This window comes from Anser anser (assembly GCF_964211835.1).
Source record: "Anser anser genome assembly, chromosome: 5".
NCBI lineage: Eukaryota > Metazoa > Chordata > Aves > Anseriformes > Anatidae > Anser > Anser anser.
Genome location: NC_139725.1, coordinates 27,210,335 through 27,226,249, shown reverse-complemented (window position 1 = coordinate 27,226,249; position 15,915 = coordinate 27,210,335). Strand labels below are relative to the sequence as shown.

Genomic DNA, 15,915 nt, shown 5'->3' with positions numbered 1-15,915 from the left:
GCCTTTTTTTTTTTTTTTGCCATGAGGTTTGTCTTGTTGCTATAGTTAGAACCAATTGGGAGATCTATGCAGCCTGTTTAATCTCTTGAGTTTTATAAATATTTTTAAATGTTGTTAAAAAACATTGTTAAAGAGGTGCCAGATTTGCCAGTTGACAGACTAGCTGAATTTTATAAAAGCTCCATGTGAATGGTCGTCTATGTAAGGACACAGGCCAAGCAAACCACAAGGACATAGAAGCAGTCAACCATTTTCAGTACTTCTTTTTTTACTGTTCATTTGTACTTAAAACAGGACACATACAACAGACTAAATGTTGTATGTATGCAAGTTGTTACTTCATGTATTTGTTTGACAGGCCTATAGAAAACCTGTAATCTATCCTCTCAGATGGGTAGCCCTTGAGTTTATAACTTTTTGTAAATTGGAGTTATATGTCAAAAACATTCACCTGTGAAATGGTGTCATCAGAAAGTTGAACTAAAGAAAACAACTACAACCATAGTTCTCTCCTGTAACACTTCCTCCTTTGAAGTATTAACATGATCATCACAAGTCATTACAACCCATTTCATCCCAGTACAGCCAAGATTTTCAAAAACTGGATGATGAAGGTTATTTTTGAAGCAACCTGATATTCTTTAAGGCTCAAGTAATTTCAAGTTTTTATGAAATATTTATGAAATATTTAAAATATGCACAGTTAAAAATAGGTTTAACTTGTCAAATGTTTCAATATTGTCCTAAGAACTTAGTATGGGACAGCATCTTTGATCTTTCCTTATGCAAAGATCACTGGATTTTAATTGGGGAGTTCTTCTAAAGGTATAAAAATTTGTTATTACAAGTTTTTTTTTGTTTGTTTTCAGTTGTTATTATTTTAAATTCTGTTTCTGTTCTGTCTTCTCTACTGAAACTTCCTTAGCACATGCATTTTCTTTAGTAGTTGGTCCAGACTTTTGCACCTAGAATTATTATCCATGCTCATGAGATACCTCAAAAATCGGCGGTATCATATCCTTTTATTTTTCTTCTCCTTGGCTTTCCTTATATATTATATTGGGTTTAAAGCTCAGAATATTTTAAACCAAAAGTGTCTCTGAAAGTGATGTTTGGTGAAAGACCTTTTGATCTGAAAGACAGTATACTAAATACTTGTTTTAAACATTAGCATGGCACTAACAGGCATGGGCATTAAATGAATACAAATCTAGTGTCTTGGTTTAACAAAGAAAAAGATGATACATGATACAAACCGGTGAGCTATTTGTAGCAATAATCTCACCAACTTGGATCCTTTAGCTGGTATGCATACAACAAAATACACTGGTCTATTTTGCCCCACAGTAATATCACAGGGTCCTTTCTGGAGTGTATAAGAATGTAAAACTAAAACCAGATTAAAATGAAATAAGATATGTTAATAAAGTTTTAAGGTTTGACACAAGTTGATTGTTTTAGAGAAATTACTTATAAAGCACATTCAGTATTCTATTTGTAAAGATATTTCCCAGACGTTACTTCTTCAAACCATACCTGAAAAAGATATTCTGATCAATATTAGGTATTTGCAAGCCAATTTATTAAAAACATTATGAGATGCAGCTCTTACCTGGAGAGTTTGCAGTTTGAACAATCAAACTTAAAGCTTTTGGACAAAGATTAACAAGAAGACAATTCTTCTATTAAAAAAAAATATATTTTTCATTTAGGTTGCTGTTTGTTTTTCCCCTGTAGAAATATCCTGTACATGCTGCCAGAAGTGGAAATAACCTACTGTGTAGCCTATAAAACTTAATCATAGACAATGTATGAAATAAAAAATGTTCTATTTTGTAAGGAAATATTTACCTGCGTTAAAATTGATCTATGGCAAAAAGTCATGCGTGCAGTTGATGACTGAATTCTAAAATATGTAAAGATGATCTTGCAAGTTTATATTATTTTGTTTGCTATTAATGTCAATTTCTGTTTTACTTTTCTTGAAAATATGTTTTTCTGTTGAAATATGCAATGATTACATTTTTAGACATATGAGTAGAGGTTTGTGCAAACTCTTTAGGTCTGTTATGGCTTTTATTTTGTTTATTTCTTGAAAATCAGTTGACTAGTAATTGTACAGCTTTTTGTTAAGACCTGTTTCCTGAGGCAAAAAATGTTTCTTCTTGCTTGTAATTATTTTTTCAAGCTCTATACGAATTCAGCTGAATGTTAGCCACATGCCTCTGTACACATGTCCTGGAATGGTTGTCAGTTTTAACTTACAAAGATTATTTTATTGAGAGTATTCATCTTAGGCACATAAAGTTGTAGGAAGAGTTATTAGAGCAAGGTGTATTATATTACATTATAATTGTATAATATATATGTTATAATTATATACACATTATATTACACTAATGCATAAATAATAAATCACAAAATATCCGTTTAATACTGTTGTTGAGTAATAAACCCTGTATTTTTTTAAAAATAGTTGACATAGTTGTAACATTCATTTTAATTTCCAGATTTGGCAAAATACTCTTCTCTTACCAGTGAGGACAGTTTGGGTTATTTTGTTTATAAATATCTTTTTTAATCCCTTTGAATTCATGTTCATACAGTCCATGCATGTATCTTCTAGACAAGGTGAAAGCATAAGTCAATTTGTCATGATAATATTGTATCTGGTACCCTAAACTTTCTAAATTTTTCATAAGTATCCTCAACTGATTTTCATTTTCCTTATGTATCATTTAAGAAAATACGGCCTGGAGTATTGTGAAAATGACTTTTCTATCTTCCTTAACTAAGATTAATTAACTGTAGTTGCTGGATTGACTGATGGACCTGGGCCAGGAGGGCAGCCTCATTCTCTGAAACAGAATCATAGAATGGTTTGGGTTGGAAGGGACCATAAAGACCATCTAATTCCACGCCGCCCCCCCCCCCCCCCCCCCCCCGCTGTTGGCAGGGGCACCTCCCACTAGACCAGGTTGCCCAAAGTGCCGTGATATCTCTTAGGTCCACATGTTTTGTTCCAGAGAGATGTGAGGGTCAATACTGTTGTTTGCAACAAAGTCTGGCTGGTATTTCGTGTATCATGCAAAATGAAGATTCTTATGCAAAATGGAGAGTCTTCATGTTTCACCCATGATGTAAAATAAATTTGTTTTTCTTATATAACAGCAGGACTGATTACTAAAATCTACATTGAAGTTGTTCAGGCATTTTTCATTGTAAGACTATTTTCAGCTACAACTTTGTGACACTTCAGTTATTTTAGATTCAATTTTCCATGCCAAGTATTGCCTCTTGAAATGTTTTTCGCAAGGAAAATCTCAGTTAAAAATAAAATGAATTAAAGGCGCTTGTTTTTGCAAGCAAAGCTGGAAGAATGGAGCAAGAAGTGACAAATATAATTTTGGTTATGATACAATGGATTGAACCCATTTAATATCATTAAATTTTATAAGAGTTGCTGTTGCCATCACTTAGAAAAACCTCTTATATTATTTAATCTTGGAAAAGTCACTTTGCTTCAAATCTGTTATGATGAACATGTCTTTATCTGGAATGCAATGTTTTTAGTGATACTTTCCTTGCAATTTGCCTTCAGTGTCAGAAAATGCTGTTACAGTCCAAAATCACTGGAAGCAAGATGACTGACTCATCTGTTCTGTTGGTTCTTTCCCTGCTGAGTGCCCAGAAGCAAGATGGAGAATGTAAAATCCTGACTGAAGTGCAGAGGGGTTTATTGGTTCAGATGCTGTACTTCTTGAAGCATCCTGTTTCAAGCAGACTGTTATTGTGTTAAGAATGATTTCACTGGGATATGTGTACAGCTTGTCCATGCTCTTTCTTTCCTTTAAGGTCCGCTGGTTTACTGCTCATTAGATTAAGGTTTTTTCATATTTACAATATCTATTGCAGATTTTTTATTAACTACCTCTTAAAACAGTCAAATGGAAGAGTTTGTGATGGAAATCTCATCTGGTAACTTGTTGAAAATTAATTCAAACATGTACTTGAGAAAGGTAATTAATACATCCTATGATGTGGCTGAACTCTGCCAACACAGTTTTAGTAGTCATGAGGACACGCTGTGTGTCTTTTTTTCTTTTTTTAACTTGCTGACGCAGTTGTGTCAGAAAAAGCAACATCTTGCTTTGCTAAATTGAAGTAGGCTACAGAAGGATGAGAACATTCATGTCAATCTAATTCTTTGTTGGGGGAAAGGTCTTGTTTTCTGTAACTAAAATTGCAAAAGGTTGTGTTAGCACAGATAGAGTACTAACAACAAAAAATCTACTTGTACAAATTATGTTGTGTTTCCGAGTTGCTTTGGGTTATATTCAGAAAGTAACGTAGATAAATTGTGTTGAAGGTCACTTGGCTCAAATTATGAGAGCAAAAATCTGAAGAAAGGAACTTTTGGAGTAAGAGTACAACTGAAAATATTTGCAGGATTTGTGATGCTTTATGGTGAAGAACTTCACTGTTTTTAGCCAAACATTTTGATAATTCTGAAACAAAAGACTGAGATAGTTACTATTGCATGTGGAAAAATATTTTTATCACTTCAGAAATTAAACTATTACTGAAGTCAGTAATTTCAATATAATTATAGTTTTGTGGTCTAGTTTTTTTCAAAACAATTTTTGAGACCAGATAGTATGAATAATATAAGCATTTTGCGTTTGTTTCCCAACCTGACTGCTCAAGTGTAGTATAAGTTTTAAGTATAAATAGTAGGCATTGATTCTAAATCCATCATTTCTTTTTTTCCATCTCCCATGTGCTGGAAAGGTAATATGTTTTTTTACTGTTCTTTCAAAATGAGTCTGTGGCCTATGAAGTCCAGGAACAAGTACAGGGTAGTTTGGCTATTTGTTTCTAGTGAGGCATCATCATGTTATTCAGTCCATCAGAAACTTTAATTTTAACTTTACATACCACATATAGAGTATCTTTTTAAGTGATGGTTTTAGAGTTTCACATTCAGATTTCCTTCTTTTCAGATCACAGAGACAGGGTTTTCGGGAGCTGAATTTCAGATTACTTCATTTCCTATGTTGGATTATTTGGACAGAATAATGTAGCCAGAGATTGTAAAAGATCCAAAGAATTTTAACATGCTTTTCTTAGTGATTTTAATTAAATTTATCTCTTTGTATATTTATCACGCTTTGCGTTTGTTTTAAAACCATTTTTGGTATGCCGAGCTCTGCATTGTGGATTAACTTAATGACTTTCAAACTTATGTTCTGTGCTATCCCTTTATGTTTCATCCAAATTTTTTGGCAAGCTCTAATATGCTTTAATACTTCCCCTATGCCATTGCATGAGATTTGAAATTTAATAGAAGATGTCTGTGTCTGGTATAGACTCTGTGTTTCTTATGTCTTAACAACTCTTTGCTAGGATAGTTCAGTATTTGTACAGCGAAGTAGAAAATAATTGTATTTTAAACTACCATGCATTGCTAACAACACGTATTATAGTTCAAGCTATTGCATGAACAAATAGTCTAACTTTTGAAATTTTTGTCACAATGCAGTAAATAAAACGTAGACTTCTAGTTGGAAATTTCCAACTGCGAGGAGCTGTAACATTTTTCTCCATGAAGAGCTAATCACCTTTTATTTTTCCAATTATAATGTTTATGATTAAGTCAAATGATAGTTTGAAAAAAAACTCAGATAATTGTGAGAGTGAGCAAGAGAACAAAATGCTGGAGTTCATCTCTATCAGACGAGTTGTGCTTAGTAATTAACAAATTTTATTGCAATCACTTTCATTTCAGTTTCTTCTAGCTTGTTCTGTGGATCCTTCTGTCCACGTTTTTACTGCCTTTTCTCGACCAAGTTCGTTCTGTTCTGGTCTGGTTATTAGCGGTATAATACAGCACAGAAGTTACCAGTAGTGTACTCGGGAACACACTGCCACCTAATAACAGTCAGGTATTGGGGAGGGCTGGGAAGGTAAGGAGTTCCAGTTCTTGCTTGCCTAAAGATTAGGGGAAGAAGGAGCAGCACCTGCCATGCTGAGCAGAGGTGATATGTCCTGATAGAGAGAAGGGACTGCAGCCATGGGGACCTGACTTTCCAAGAGTGCATTTTGAACAGCACTTTTGAGAACTGACTCTTTTTACCTAGGATTTTGCTTAATTAAACCAATTTACTTTCTTTGCAGTCCTGGTGATATTGATATATATATATATATTATATATATATATATATAAAATTATTATTTTGAAAGCATGGCCTGCAGTTGTCTTCCCCACTCAACTCCCCACCTCCCATGTGCAGTGAAAGACAGACATCTGAGCAAAGCTACATAATTTTAGAAGACTTAACAGATCTTTTGGAAAGGCAGAGATGATACAGACTCTTTAATATGTCAATATGTGTGTACCAAACCCAATGGTTAGTTTGTTCAAGCAAGAAGAGATCTGATAGGATGTATCCTCCAAAATGGGCCCAAACTGGCCTAACAGGTTGTTGTTAGTAAGATTAAAACAATAAGTCTAGAAAACGGTTTATTTGTTTCTAACTTAAAATAAATAAATAAATTGCACTTTTAGCTGCAATATGACTTCAGGAGGAGCTTGCAGGTCTTATTTCAGTAATGTAATCAATCAGAACTCAGATTAGATTAGGGCACCTGCTTGTGTTTTGGGGTTACAGCCCAGCAAATCTGTGTTGCAAAGACAAGGGCTAGCAAATACTCTCCTTTACACATATATTCCGTTGTCCAAAAAAATGCATACGTGTTACTAAGAACTGAGCTGAATTACTCAATATCGTACGTGTTAATTGAGGATATTCAGTTTGATCATAATGTTTCTGTTTATAGCTTCTAGATCTATAGCTTCCATGATGATATTACCTTGTAATCACTTCATCTTTCAGTGAAAAAATGCCAAGCCAACTGAGGTGAAACAAATGAACACACAAGATAATTCTGACTAATATAATACCAAGAGTTTTTTTCCTAGATAAGACTATTAAATTGGACCTACCACAGACCTGATTTATTCTGTGTATTAAATACAATTCCCTTTCTTCCTATAACTCCCTCCCTTTTGTTATTTTCTAAAGCAAATGCACTGATAAATACTTTGTTTTGATGCTCTACTCTACTCTGTGCTGGTGCGGCCTCACTTCGAGTACTGTGTGCAGTTCTGGGCACCACAGTACAAAAAGGACATTAAACTTTTGGAGAGTGTCCAGAGAAGGGCTACAAAGATGGCGAAGGGCCTAGAGGGGAAGACGTATGAGCAGCGGCTGAGGTCACTTGGCCTGTTCAGCCTGGAAAAGAGGAGGCTGAGGGGAGACCTCATCGCAGTCTACAGCTTCCTCACGAGGGGGAGTGGAGGGGAAGGCGCCGATCTATTCTCTTTAGTGACCAGTGATAGGACCCATGGGAATGGTGTCAAGCTGAGGCAGGGGAGGTTTAGGCTGTACATCAGGAAGAGGTTCTTCACCGAGAGGGTGGTCGCACACTGGAACAGGCTTCCCAGTGAACTAGTCACTGCACCAAACCTGTCTGAATTTAAGAAGCATTTGGACTGTGCACTTAGTCACATGGTCTGAATTTTTAGGTAGACCTCTGTGGTGCCAGGAGTTGGACTCGATGATCCTTATGGGTGCGTTCCATCTTGGGATATCCTATGATTCTATGCAGCATCTTCCTTAAGTCAATACCAAGCATAGATTTTTGGTCTACTTGGGCAATCCAGTCTCATTTTATTTATTTTTTTTTTTCCCAGCTACCTATTCTTTCTGCTTCCTAGTTTAACCGCTATGTTGCCAGTGGACCATAGTATGGACTTTGGCATCCATCTCTCTGCCCAGCCACTCCCTTGAAATTCTACTCCTCAGAGTAAAGTTCTCCTGTAAGTAAAAACTGACTCAGCATACATTAGCCAAGGCTGCTGAGTATTAATTTATGAAAATGTCAACAAGTTAACTAGCTCATATTTGATGGAGCTTGCCGCAGTAGATGACTCAAGGGGCAATTTGGTGCTATGGCCGAGTTGATGTATTAGCAAACTGCTCCCATAAGTGTTGTTCTCTGCTTGGGTGAAGAGTGAGTAAGTTCAAGATGTCTCCTCTAAGGAAAAAATGTTCTTTGATGGTTGTTATTTCTATATGCAGAACCACTCTTGGATGCATCTGCCACTGACACACCCACTCTGTGGCTGCATGAGCACTCGCTTCTACACCAGAGAGGCAGCAGGAGTGCATAGCTGGAGATGAGGAGGACAAAAAGTGAAAATGCACTTTTTGGCAGTACTCAGCCTTGTCGGTATTTTAAACTCAGATAATGAGCTAAGACAAGGATACGAGAAGAAAGAGTAAGGCAGAATTTTCTTAGAAATTGTTTTATGTCTATGAAACAAGAAGTCAGTCTTCAACAGAAGTACTGACTAAAGGTTTTGTACCTGTTCTACCCTTTCTTATATCAGAGAAAGCACAGCTTTCTGAATGCCATCTAACTATTGACTGCTGGTGAACAGAATTAAGAAGCTGATCTGGCTGTAATGAAGATTTTCCTCACTGTTAGGCTCTACCCATTAGGCTCTCTCCTCTGAAGCATGCACATTAAGAATTTTGCTGACATTCAGTAAATGGAAAATTACTTCATTTTTACTCAAAGTACACAGAAAGTTTAATACTATTTAAAGAATACAGATGTGATGCTTTAAAATTTAGATCAAAACCACTGCAGAAATGACTACTTACCAGTAGAATAGGATGTTTTGAGTAATTGCCACTTGCTTCTTAGAGTTACGGTTTGCTAATTATTCTGACAATGTTATGGCATAATTTTATATCTAACTCACTACGCTCTACAAACTGATACACTGTTTGCATATTGACAAAGTATGTAAAACTGAAATACATGACATGGTAATGTGTTAGCTTCCTTTAATTATTGTTGCCTGAGGTTTGACTATTTAGAAATGATGGAAAGTTCTGCTGTACTTACACTTTCAAAGTTGAAAACTGTGATTACTGCACCTTCCAACAAAGAGAAGCCTTGGAGCAGGTGCTCTCCAGCTTTGTGTGCTGCAGGTTTTGCTGTGGAACTTTAGCTCTTTTCATTATGCTTATGCATTTCCTAGTGGCTGCAGAATACCACTTTGATTATGATAGCAGAGTTCCTCCTGAATAAAAAAAACAATTTAGTTCTCAAAAAGAGTAAACTAACTTCTATCATGGTGTATCAAAAGAATATAAGTATATCCAATCTGTAGTAAGAAAATGCAATGCAAAGAAAAGGAAATAACAAAGCTCAGTAAATCTGCCTGTAGTAACACAATTGCATTTTGGATCAAAATAAATTTATGCAGTTCTGTATCTGATGGGTCTTTTGCTCTGAATATACTAACCAAATAAACATATTATTTTTCTTGCAAGTTTTCTTGATGTCAGGGCAGTTTCACAGATAGATATGGGAAGAAAATTTTCTTTTTTTTTTCTCCTGTGTAATGATAACTAAGTAATGATAGCTAATGACACTGAAGGTGTTATGGTGCTGGTTTTACTGAGTTTAAAAAACATAAAACAAACAAAAAAAAACAGCATATATGCTTGAACGGTTCTTTTAACTAGATGTTCAAGAGCAAGTTAACTTTTAACAGAGAGGAAGCAATAGATTTCAGCATTAAACAGTAAATTCTGTTTGAAATGGATATATCAGTGAACATGTGGCCTTATGGAACCAAGAGCATTGACTGAGAACCCTGGAGACACAGACTTGATGTATGGGAGAAGGATTAGGACTCTAAATATGAGCTTTAGCAATATCATCCTTTTTGTGTCAGATTTCTCAAGGTTAAAGATGTGTATCAGGGAGGAAAAAAAAGAGCGAGAAAATTTTGCTTCTGCAGGCTTGTTATTTGTCATATTACATTTGCCATAACCAAGTTTGACAGGCTTTTCTTTATTTTTTCCAGCAGACAATATTATTGTTGAAGATTAGTCAGATGCCTTCTGTCCATTCCCTGCCTCACACGCTATGTCATGCAAGCAAGCTTTGATACACTTAGCATATAATTTAAATGAATGACTAATTTGGTAAGCATAATGGAAGGCACGCACGCTGTCCTTCAATTGCACAAACCCATTACGGAGCTTTGTTATGTCAGCTTCTATCTTCCAGAGGGAAAAGTCAGAGGATTTACTTACAAGGGCTGTGTAACTCTAGATAGAACCAGTAAACGTTTCTGTAATTGCTATAAAGTACAGGAACGGCCAGAAATGGAGATGAGAGAACAGCCATATGAACAGTTTGGAGATATTATTTTCAAGCAAACTACAACAAAAGACATTCTCATCGAGCTGTACAGACTAACTACTGAAAAGGAAAAACTGTTATCCAGTCTTTTGAGATCACATCATATTCCAAACCTTGATACAGGACAACAGGAGGGAAAGCAACAGGCTGTTTCTGGAGTCCAAAAACTTAGAGGTGATGACCACTCCAGTTTTACATATCGGCAGGAATTCTTTCTGGATCCCACAAGTAGTGACAATTTTAATCGCAAAAAAAAGAGTAAATATAGGAGGAAAGAGAGCTTTGAGGAATTCAGGCACTGGAAAGGGGCAAAAAAGGTGCATGAACAACATCCTTCTTTGCTGATTGGGCAAGGGATGCAACAGGAAAATCAGAAGATGCCCCCCACAGGATTTCCTACCAGGAGTTTTCCCAGTTCTTTTTCTGCATCCAGTTGTCTAACAGTAAAAGGTAAGGATGACTTACCACTAGAAATTGGTATTCAACCAGAAAGAGAGAGAGAAGATGGGTATTTTCTTGAAAGCAACAAAGTTATGAAACTGGATGCCGACTTACCAAGTTGTCTATCAAAAGGCAGCAATGATATGGTTGCAGTTGAACTATTGGACAATGGAGAATGCATTCCTGAAGTTAAGAATGTACAGCACAGTATCACTTCGGTAAAGCCATCTCAGGACAATCTATCTAACCAACTAGAGACATTAAGTAAATCTGCAGCTGCTAAAAGCTTGAAAGACAAATGTACCGAGCAGGTATGCAAGGAGAAAGCAGCAATCGGAGTTGTTGTGAAAGTACAGGATTCAGAAGCTTGTGTTAAAAAAGCCACACAAACCCATGCAGAATCTTTATCTGATTTTCACAAAGGTAAAGAAACCGCTTCTCCTGTTCTCACAGCAGTACCTAATGAGTTTATATCAAGAACTGGTGTATATTCGGTAGATGAAGCTGCTGGAGACTCTAAAAGCAGTGTGCAGCAGGAAGAGGAGCGAGACGGCTCTGTTTTGCAGTACAAAGCAGAGAGAGTGCACATTACTGATGAGTCATGCAACCCTGTGGGAGCAGTCAATAAAGCTCTTCTGAAAGTTATACGGAGTGACAGTTTAGATGAAGCTGCAGAATGGAAGAGACTGCAACAAATTACAGCAGCAGACAGAAACCTGCCAGGCTCAACATATGAGAAAAGAACCACGGTATCCCGGGGAAGCAGCAAGCATTTATTTCTGAACCTGCCTGTAAGTGACGGTCCTGATGCTTCTCAGACAGGTAATAATCTTAAACTGGAAGAGAAAAGGCTGCATTCACCCTCGTTAATAGCTGTGAGTAATGTTTTTAGTAATTCCTATCCGCTATCTAATACACACAAACAAATGTCACCTATTCCTTCTCCATTATCTTCAAGACTGCCTAGCCCACAGCTGCATCATCGGATTCTCCCATTACCTGCACAGAACGGCGAGGACGAACCTATGTTCGGTGACTATTGCAGTGGGAGGCACGGTGCTATAAACCTCTCTTTCAATGATTTGGAGCCGCAGTTTTATCTGAAGTTTTCTGAACCTGGAGAATTGGGATTTGCCATCAGACAACCGGGCCTACATCAGAATGCAACTGCAGGGCATTTTGAAAAGCGCACTCTACAAGGAAGATTCACTACTCGGACACCTCAGAATTTCTGCCCAGGTCAGTCCTATTTTAGATATTCCTAACCTAGCAGAATTGACCATGCATGAAAGTATCAGAGCTTTTTAAAATATTAGCCTTTAATGATAATCAATGTTTACATTGAAACTATTTTTCACTGCTTAAAGAATGAGTGAAAAGCTGTTGAATTTTTAAACAAAAGTTACAGCTATACAGGATATGCTTTCAGATGCTTTTTTTTTTTTTTTGTCAGATTATGTTCAGTGCTGTTGTTACCAAATCAGCTATTATGATTTAACCAAAGTTAAATAGGTACACAGAGAGGAAGCATGTTAAACTTTATTATTTATTTCATCAGTAACTGTGTATGATTTTTCAGCTAAGAAATATATCCTAATATAATAGCTAAGATAATATCTTAAATAGATGTTTTTTCTATATAAAAAGTTCCTCCTTTTCCTGTGTTTTAATCTGTCAAAATGCTGTCATAACTTTTATTGTCCAAAGCATTCTTTTTTGTTTGTTTGGCTTAACTTATAGAATATTGTATGAGCAAGCTAATTTACATTGCCTTAAGTATAGGACTGGTGTTGTGACCATTTAGTTACAAGAGGTTGATGTAAATTCTCTACCAACAAAATGCTTGTTTTTAAAAGGACTGCATGCAAGAGTCATGTTAAAAAGCACTGGAGTAAAGTGCATGGGTGTTTTATACATACACTGTGAATATAAAAATGCATGAATATATGACATACTATACAGCTAGCTTTATTAGCTAGAACTTTGACATTTATATCCTTTTTTTTCCTGAGAAATAGGAAAGCTGAAGGACCTAATTCCACAGTGGTCTGGGTGTGGCTTAGGTAGGTCTGTGTTTTAGGGAGGGCTGACAATGCAAGGCGATAAGATTTCCCTATAAAAGAAAAAGAGGTCCTAATTTGCAACCTTAAAACTTTTCAAGGAAAATCAGATCACTTTCTTCAGCCTCAAATTTAAGGGGGGAAAACAAACAAACAAACAAAAACAAAACAAAACAAAACAAAAAAAACCACCACTTTTATATCTGTTTTCTAGTATTTATCTAGACTTGAGCCTTTTGTGCAAAACATGCTCCCAACCCTGCCTTCCTTCATAGCCAGTTTGGGTCTCTTGCCATACCTTTGGCTGATCCAGTTCACAAAAATGGAACAAAAAACCTCTCTTCTCTCTTTCTCTCTTTTTGTGGGTTAATCTTTTGCTGTTTTAGTTACCTAAATTGCTTCACTGGCTGTCTTAATAAGTGCTTTCCAGAGAGGGTGCAAGATGAGTTATAGGGTGCTACAGTCTAAAACAGGGAGGAAGACACGGCACAAGAAGAAGGGGAGGTGTGTAGGAATGTGAAGCCATTACCTTAGTCAAAGGGTGTTGAATGGTGCCTATGAGACTTGTGTTTATGTGTGCTGCTTCTAGAAGTTGCTCTGTAATTGTAGTTGCACTCAAGACTATGTATAAATTTAGAGTGCTGTTTGATGAGTTGACAAAGCTAATGTAAACACTTACTGCTGGAAAAAAAAAAAAAAGATATGTGTTATGCTCTTGTTCTTTCCTTTCTTCCTTGGTTCCTATTGTCCTATCCCTCTTGTTACTTGTGGTACTGATCATAAGTTTTGGTGAGCTGGTTTACCTCATGAAACCAGCAGAAAATATCACCCCTTTAGAATAATATTTTTATAAAAATAAATAAAAATATTTTTTTTTTAAATAATATTTTTAACTACTTTATCATTTAGGATCCTCAGATGGGGAACTATTGTGCTGCACTCCATAAGAAAAATAAAACATGCATACAAATAGCATCTGTTGACTGCAAATCCAAGCTACTAAGCAGAAACATCTTAGTGAAGAGAACAAAGTGCAGACAAAACAAGTCCTTAGTTCTTGTTTACATCTTGCAATGTTAGTACAGATATAAAATATCAGTGCAACTTTCTGAAAGATGTAATACTATTCTGTTTTGTTTCATTTTAATGTAAGATCGAGTGCCATCATTATTACCCGTGTGTCAGAAGATCTGTAACTTTAGGGAAGAGCTTCCTACTTTACTACCCTATAGAAGACTGTAGATATGTCTCTGGATCTGAGATACTCTAAATTTCCATTTTGTTCTGAACTGGAGATGAAATCATTCTTACAGAGCATTGGTTGTACCCCTCTCCTGTAACCTAACATAAGAAATAAGTAATTGTCTATAGTACAGTAGGGCAAATGAAGCATCACCAAGTTTAGGCAACATAAGTGGTATTAAGATTTACAGCTGTAAATTTGCAGTCCTGTTTTGATCCTTATCAGACTCCTCCCATGTCTGAAGATCCAAATCCAAGACTATTGTTCAGATTTGTCTTTGGGGTACTGTTGTGAAACGGTTTCTCTCACATCGTCTGTATTAAATTGTGTAAGTATCTACAATGAATCTAAGAGTCATGGAGATGTTCAGCTGACTATCAGTCGGTTTGGTTGAAGGTTTTATTTCATGTCAAAAATGTTGGTCTTATGAAAGTCTCTCCAAAGCTTTATTACTACCAGTCTGCAGTACTTAATACTGCAAAGCATTTGGAACCTTTCATTACCTGTGTATTTAGGTAATTTGAGGTATGAATTAAAATATTATTTTAAGTGCAAAACCTTAAGGTTTTGCATTTTAAATAACAAATTGGACTCATACAGCTCTACCCATATTTTCTTTTAATTCTCTTTTGCGATTGTTTTAAATCACAATTCTTCACTCTGACTACAGGAATATTCTCCAATTAACTAGAACTGTAACATTTAGCTAACGCAGAGTGCCTTTATCTGCTTCCACTTTTTCTGCAAGTTCAGTTTCTTTACAGCAAATATTTATGGCAAAAATCTCCTTGTTTCATTACACTAAGTTCTATCAGTAATTCACTTGAAAGTACAGATTTCTGGACCTTCCTGTTGAAGTGCAACTGCTGGCCATGGGAACAGGCCACAGCTTTTATTTTAGCAGGTTAATAGTTAACTGGGAAGAATTTGTATTTCAATGATAATTATTTAGCAATTTTCTCTGAAAGTGGGGCTATGAATTACTGTTCCTATATTTGCATTTAGTAATTCCATTTGAATTACTAAAATTCTAAATAAAAACTTTGGAATAAATTAAGACTTTCAAGAAATAAATGTCCTCAATGTATCTGAATACCTGTCTCAAGGAAAGATGTTTTGAAAGCTTTCACTTTCTGACTGTGCTTCTTTCTTAAGTTAATATTTATAAGTTAACAGTTAATTATAAGTTAATATTTGCACTGAGAAAAATCTAGGGAGAAAATTTTCAGAGTTGCTTTACTTAATTAATAGAGAATGCTACCAATATGTTGTCTTACTAAGTATTATCTGAAGGGAGAGGAAGATTACTGGTGTTTTTAGTAGTTATTTGATTCAGAGCAGGAAACTTAAAAATCTCTGGTTATGATATAGCCTCTATGACTTTGGGTAATTCAGCCAAGACATCCCATTATTCCAGGATGATGACCACACTTTGAGTCAGCAAAAGAGCCTGGGATGGGTCATTTACCATGCTTTCTTTTGTATATGTTAGTGCTGGGGTGTAAAAAGAATGAAGAACTGGTTAGGAGGAATGGTGAAAGCAAGAAAGAGAAGAAATTAGATGAATGGTGTCACCTCAGTCCCCCAGCCAGTGAAAATTTACTCCTTCTGTGATACCTAGGAGTTGTGAGAGAAGAGTATATCTGACAAAAACAGAAACTGAAAGTTAGTAGCACTGTAGAGAAACTGAAAATGTCTGAGCCTGTGCCACTGAAAGGGACAGGACCATTCTCCCTGTGTTATCTTCCCTTCTCCCAGCAGAGGCCTCCTTTCTCACTATCCTTGGCCCCATTGGAACAACTCTAGTGTTTGTCCTTGTTGGTATTTTGAGTCAGATCACTAAGCAAGTTGAAAACTAAACCACAAGGAGAGAGGTGAACA

General features: G+C 36.0%; 1 protein-coding gene across 4 annotated transcripts in view; it reads left to right on the top strand.

Moving 5' to 3' along the window:
- Window positions 1-15,915, top strand: part of FMN1 (formin 1) — a 211,846-nt gene that overhangs the window by 21,839 nt on the left and 174,092 nt on the right. For 2 of the 4 annotated variants that reach the window (XM_083839384.1, XM_083839383.1), the window contains exons 4-5: window positions 7,757-7,882; window positions 9,950-11,970. In XM_083839384.1, coding sequence (XP_083695510.1) covers window positions 10,059-11,970 — 1,912 coding nt within the window. In that variant the 5' untranslated portion in view covers window positions 7,757-7,882; window positions 9,950-10,058. Of the gene's footprint in view, window positions 1-7,756; window positions 7,883-9,949; window positions 11,971-12,749; window positions 12,795-15,915 lie in introns of all 4 variants that reach the window. The other 2 variants (XM_083839382.1, XM_083839381.1) reach the window with 2 other exon arrangements.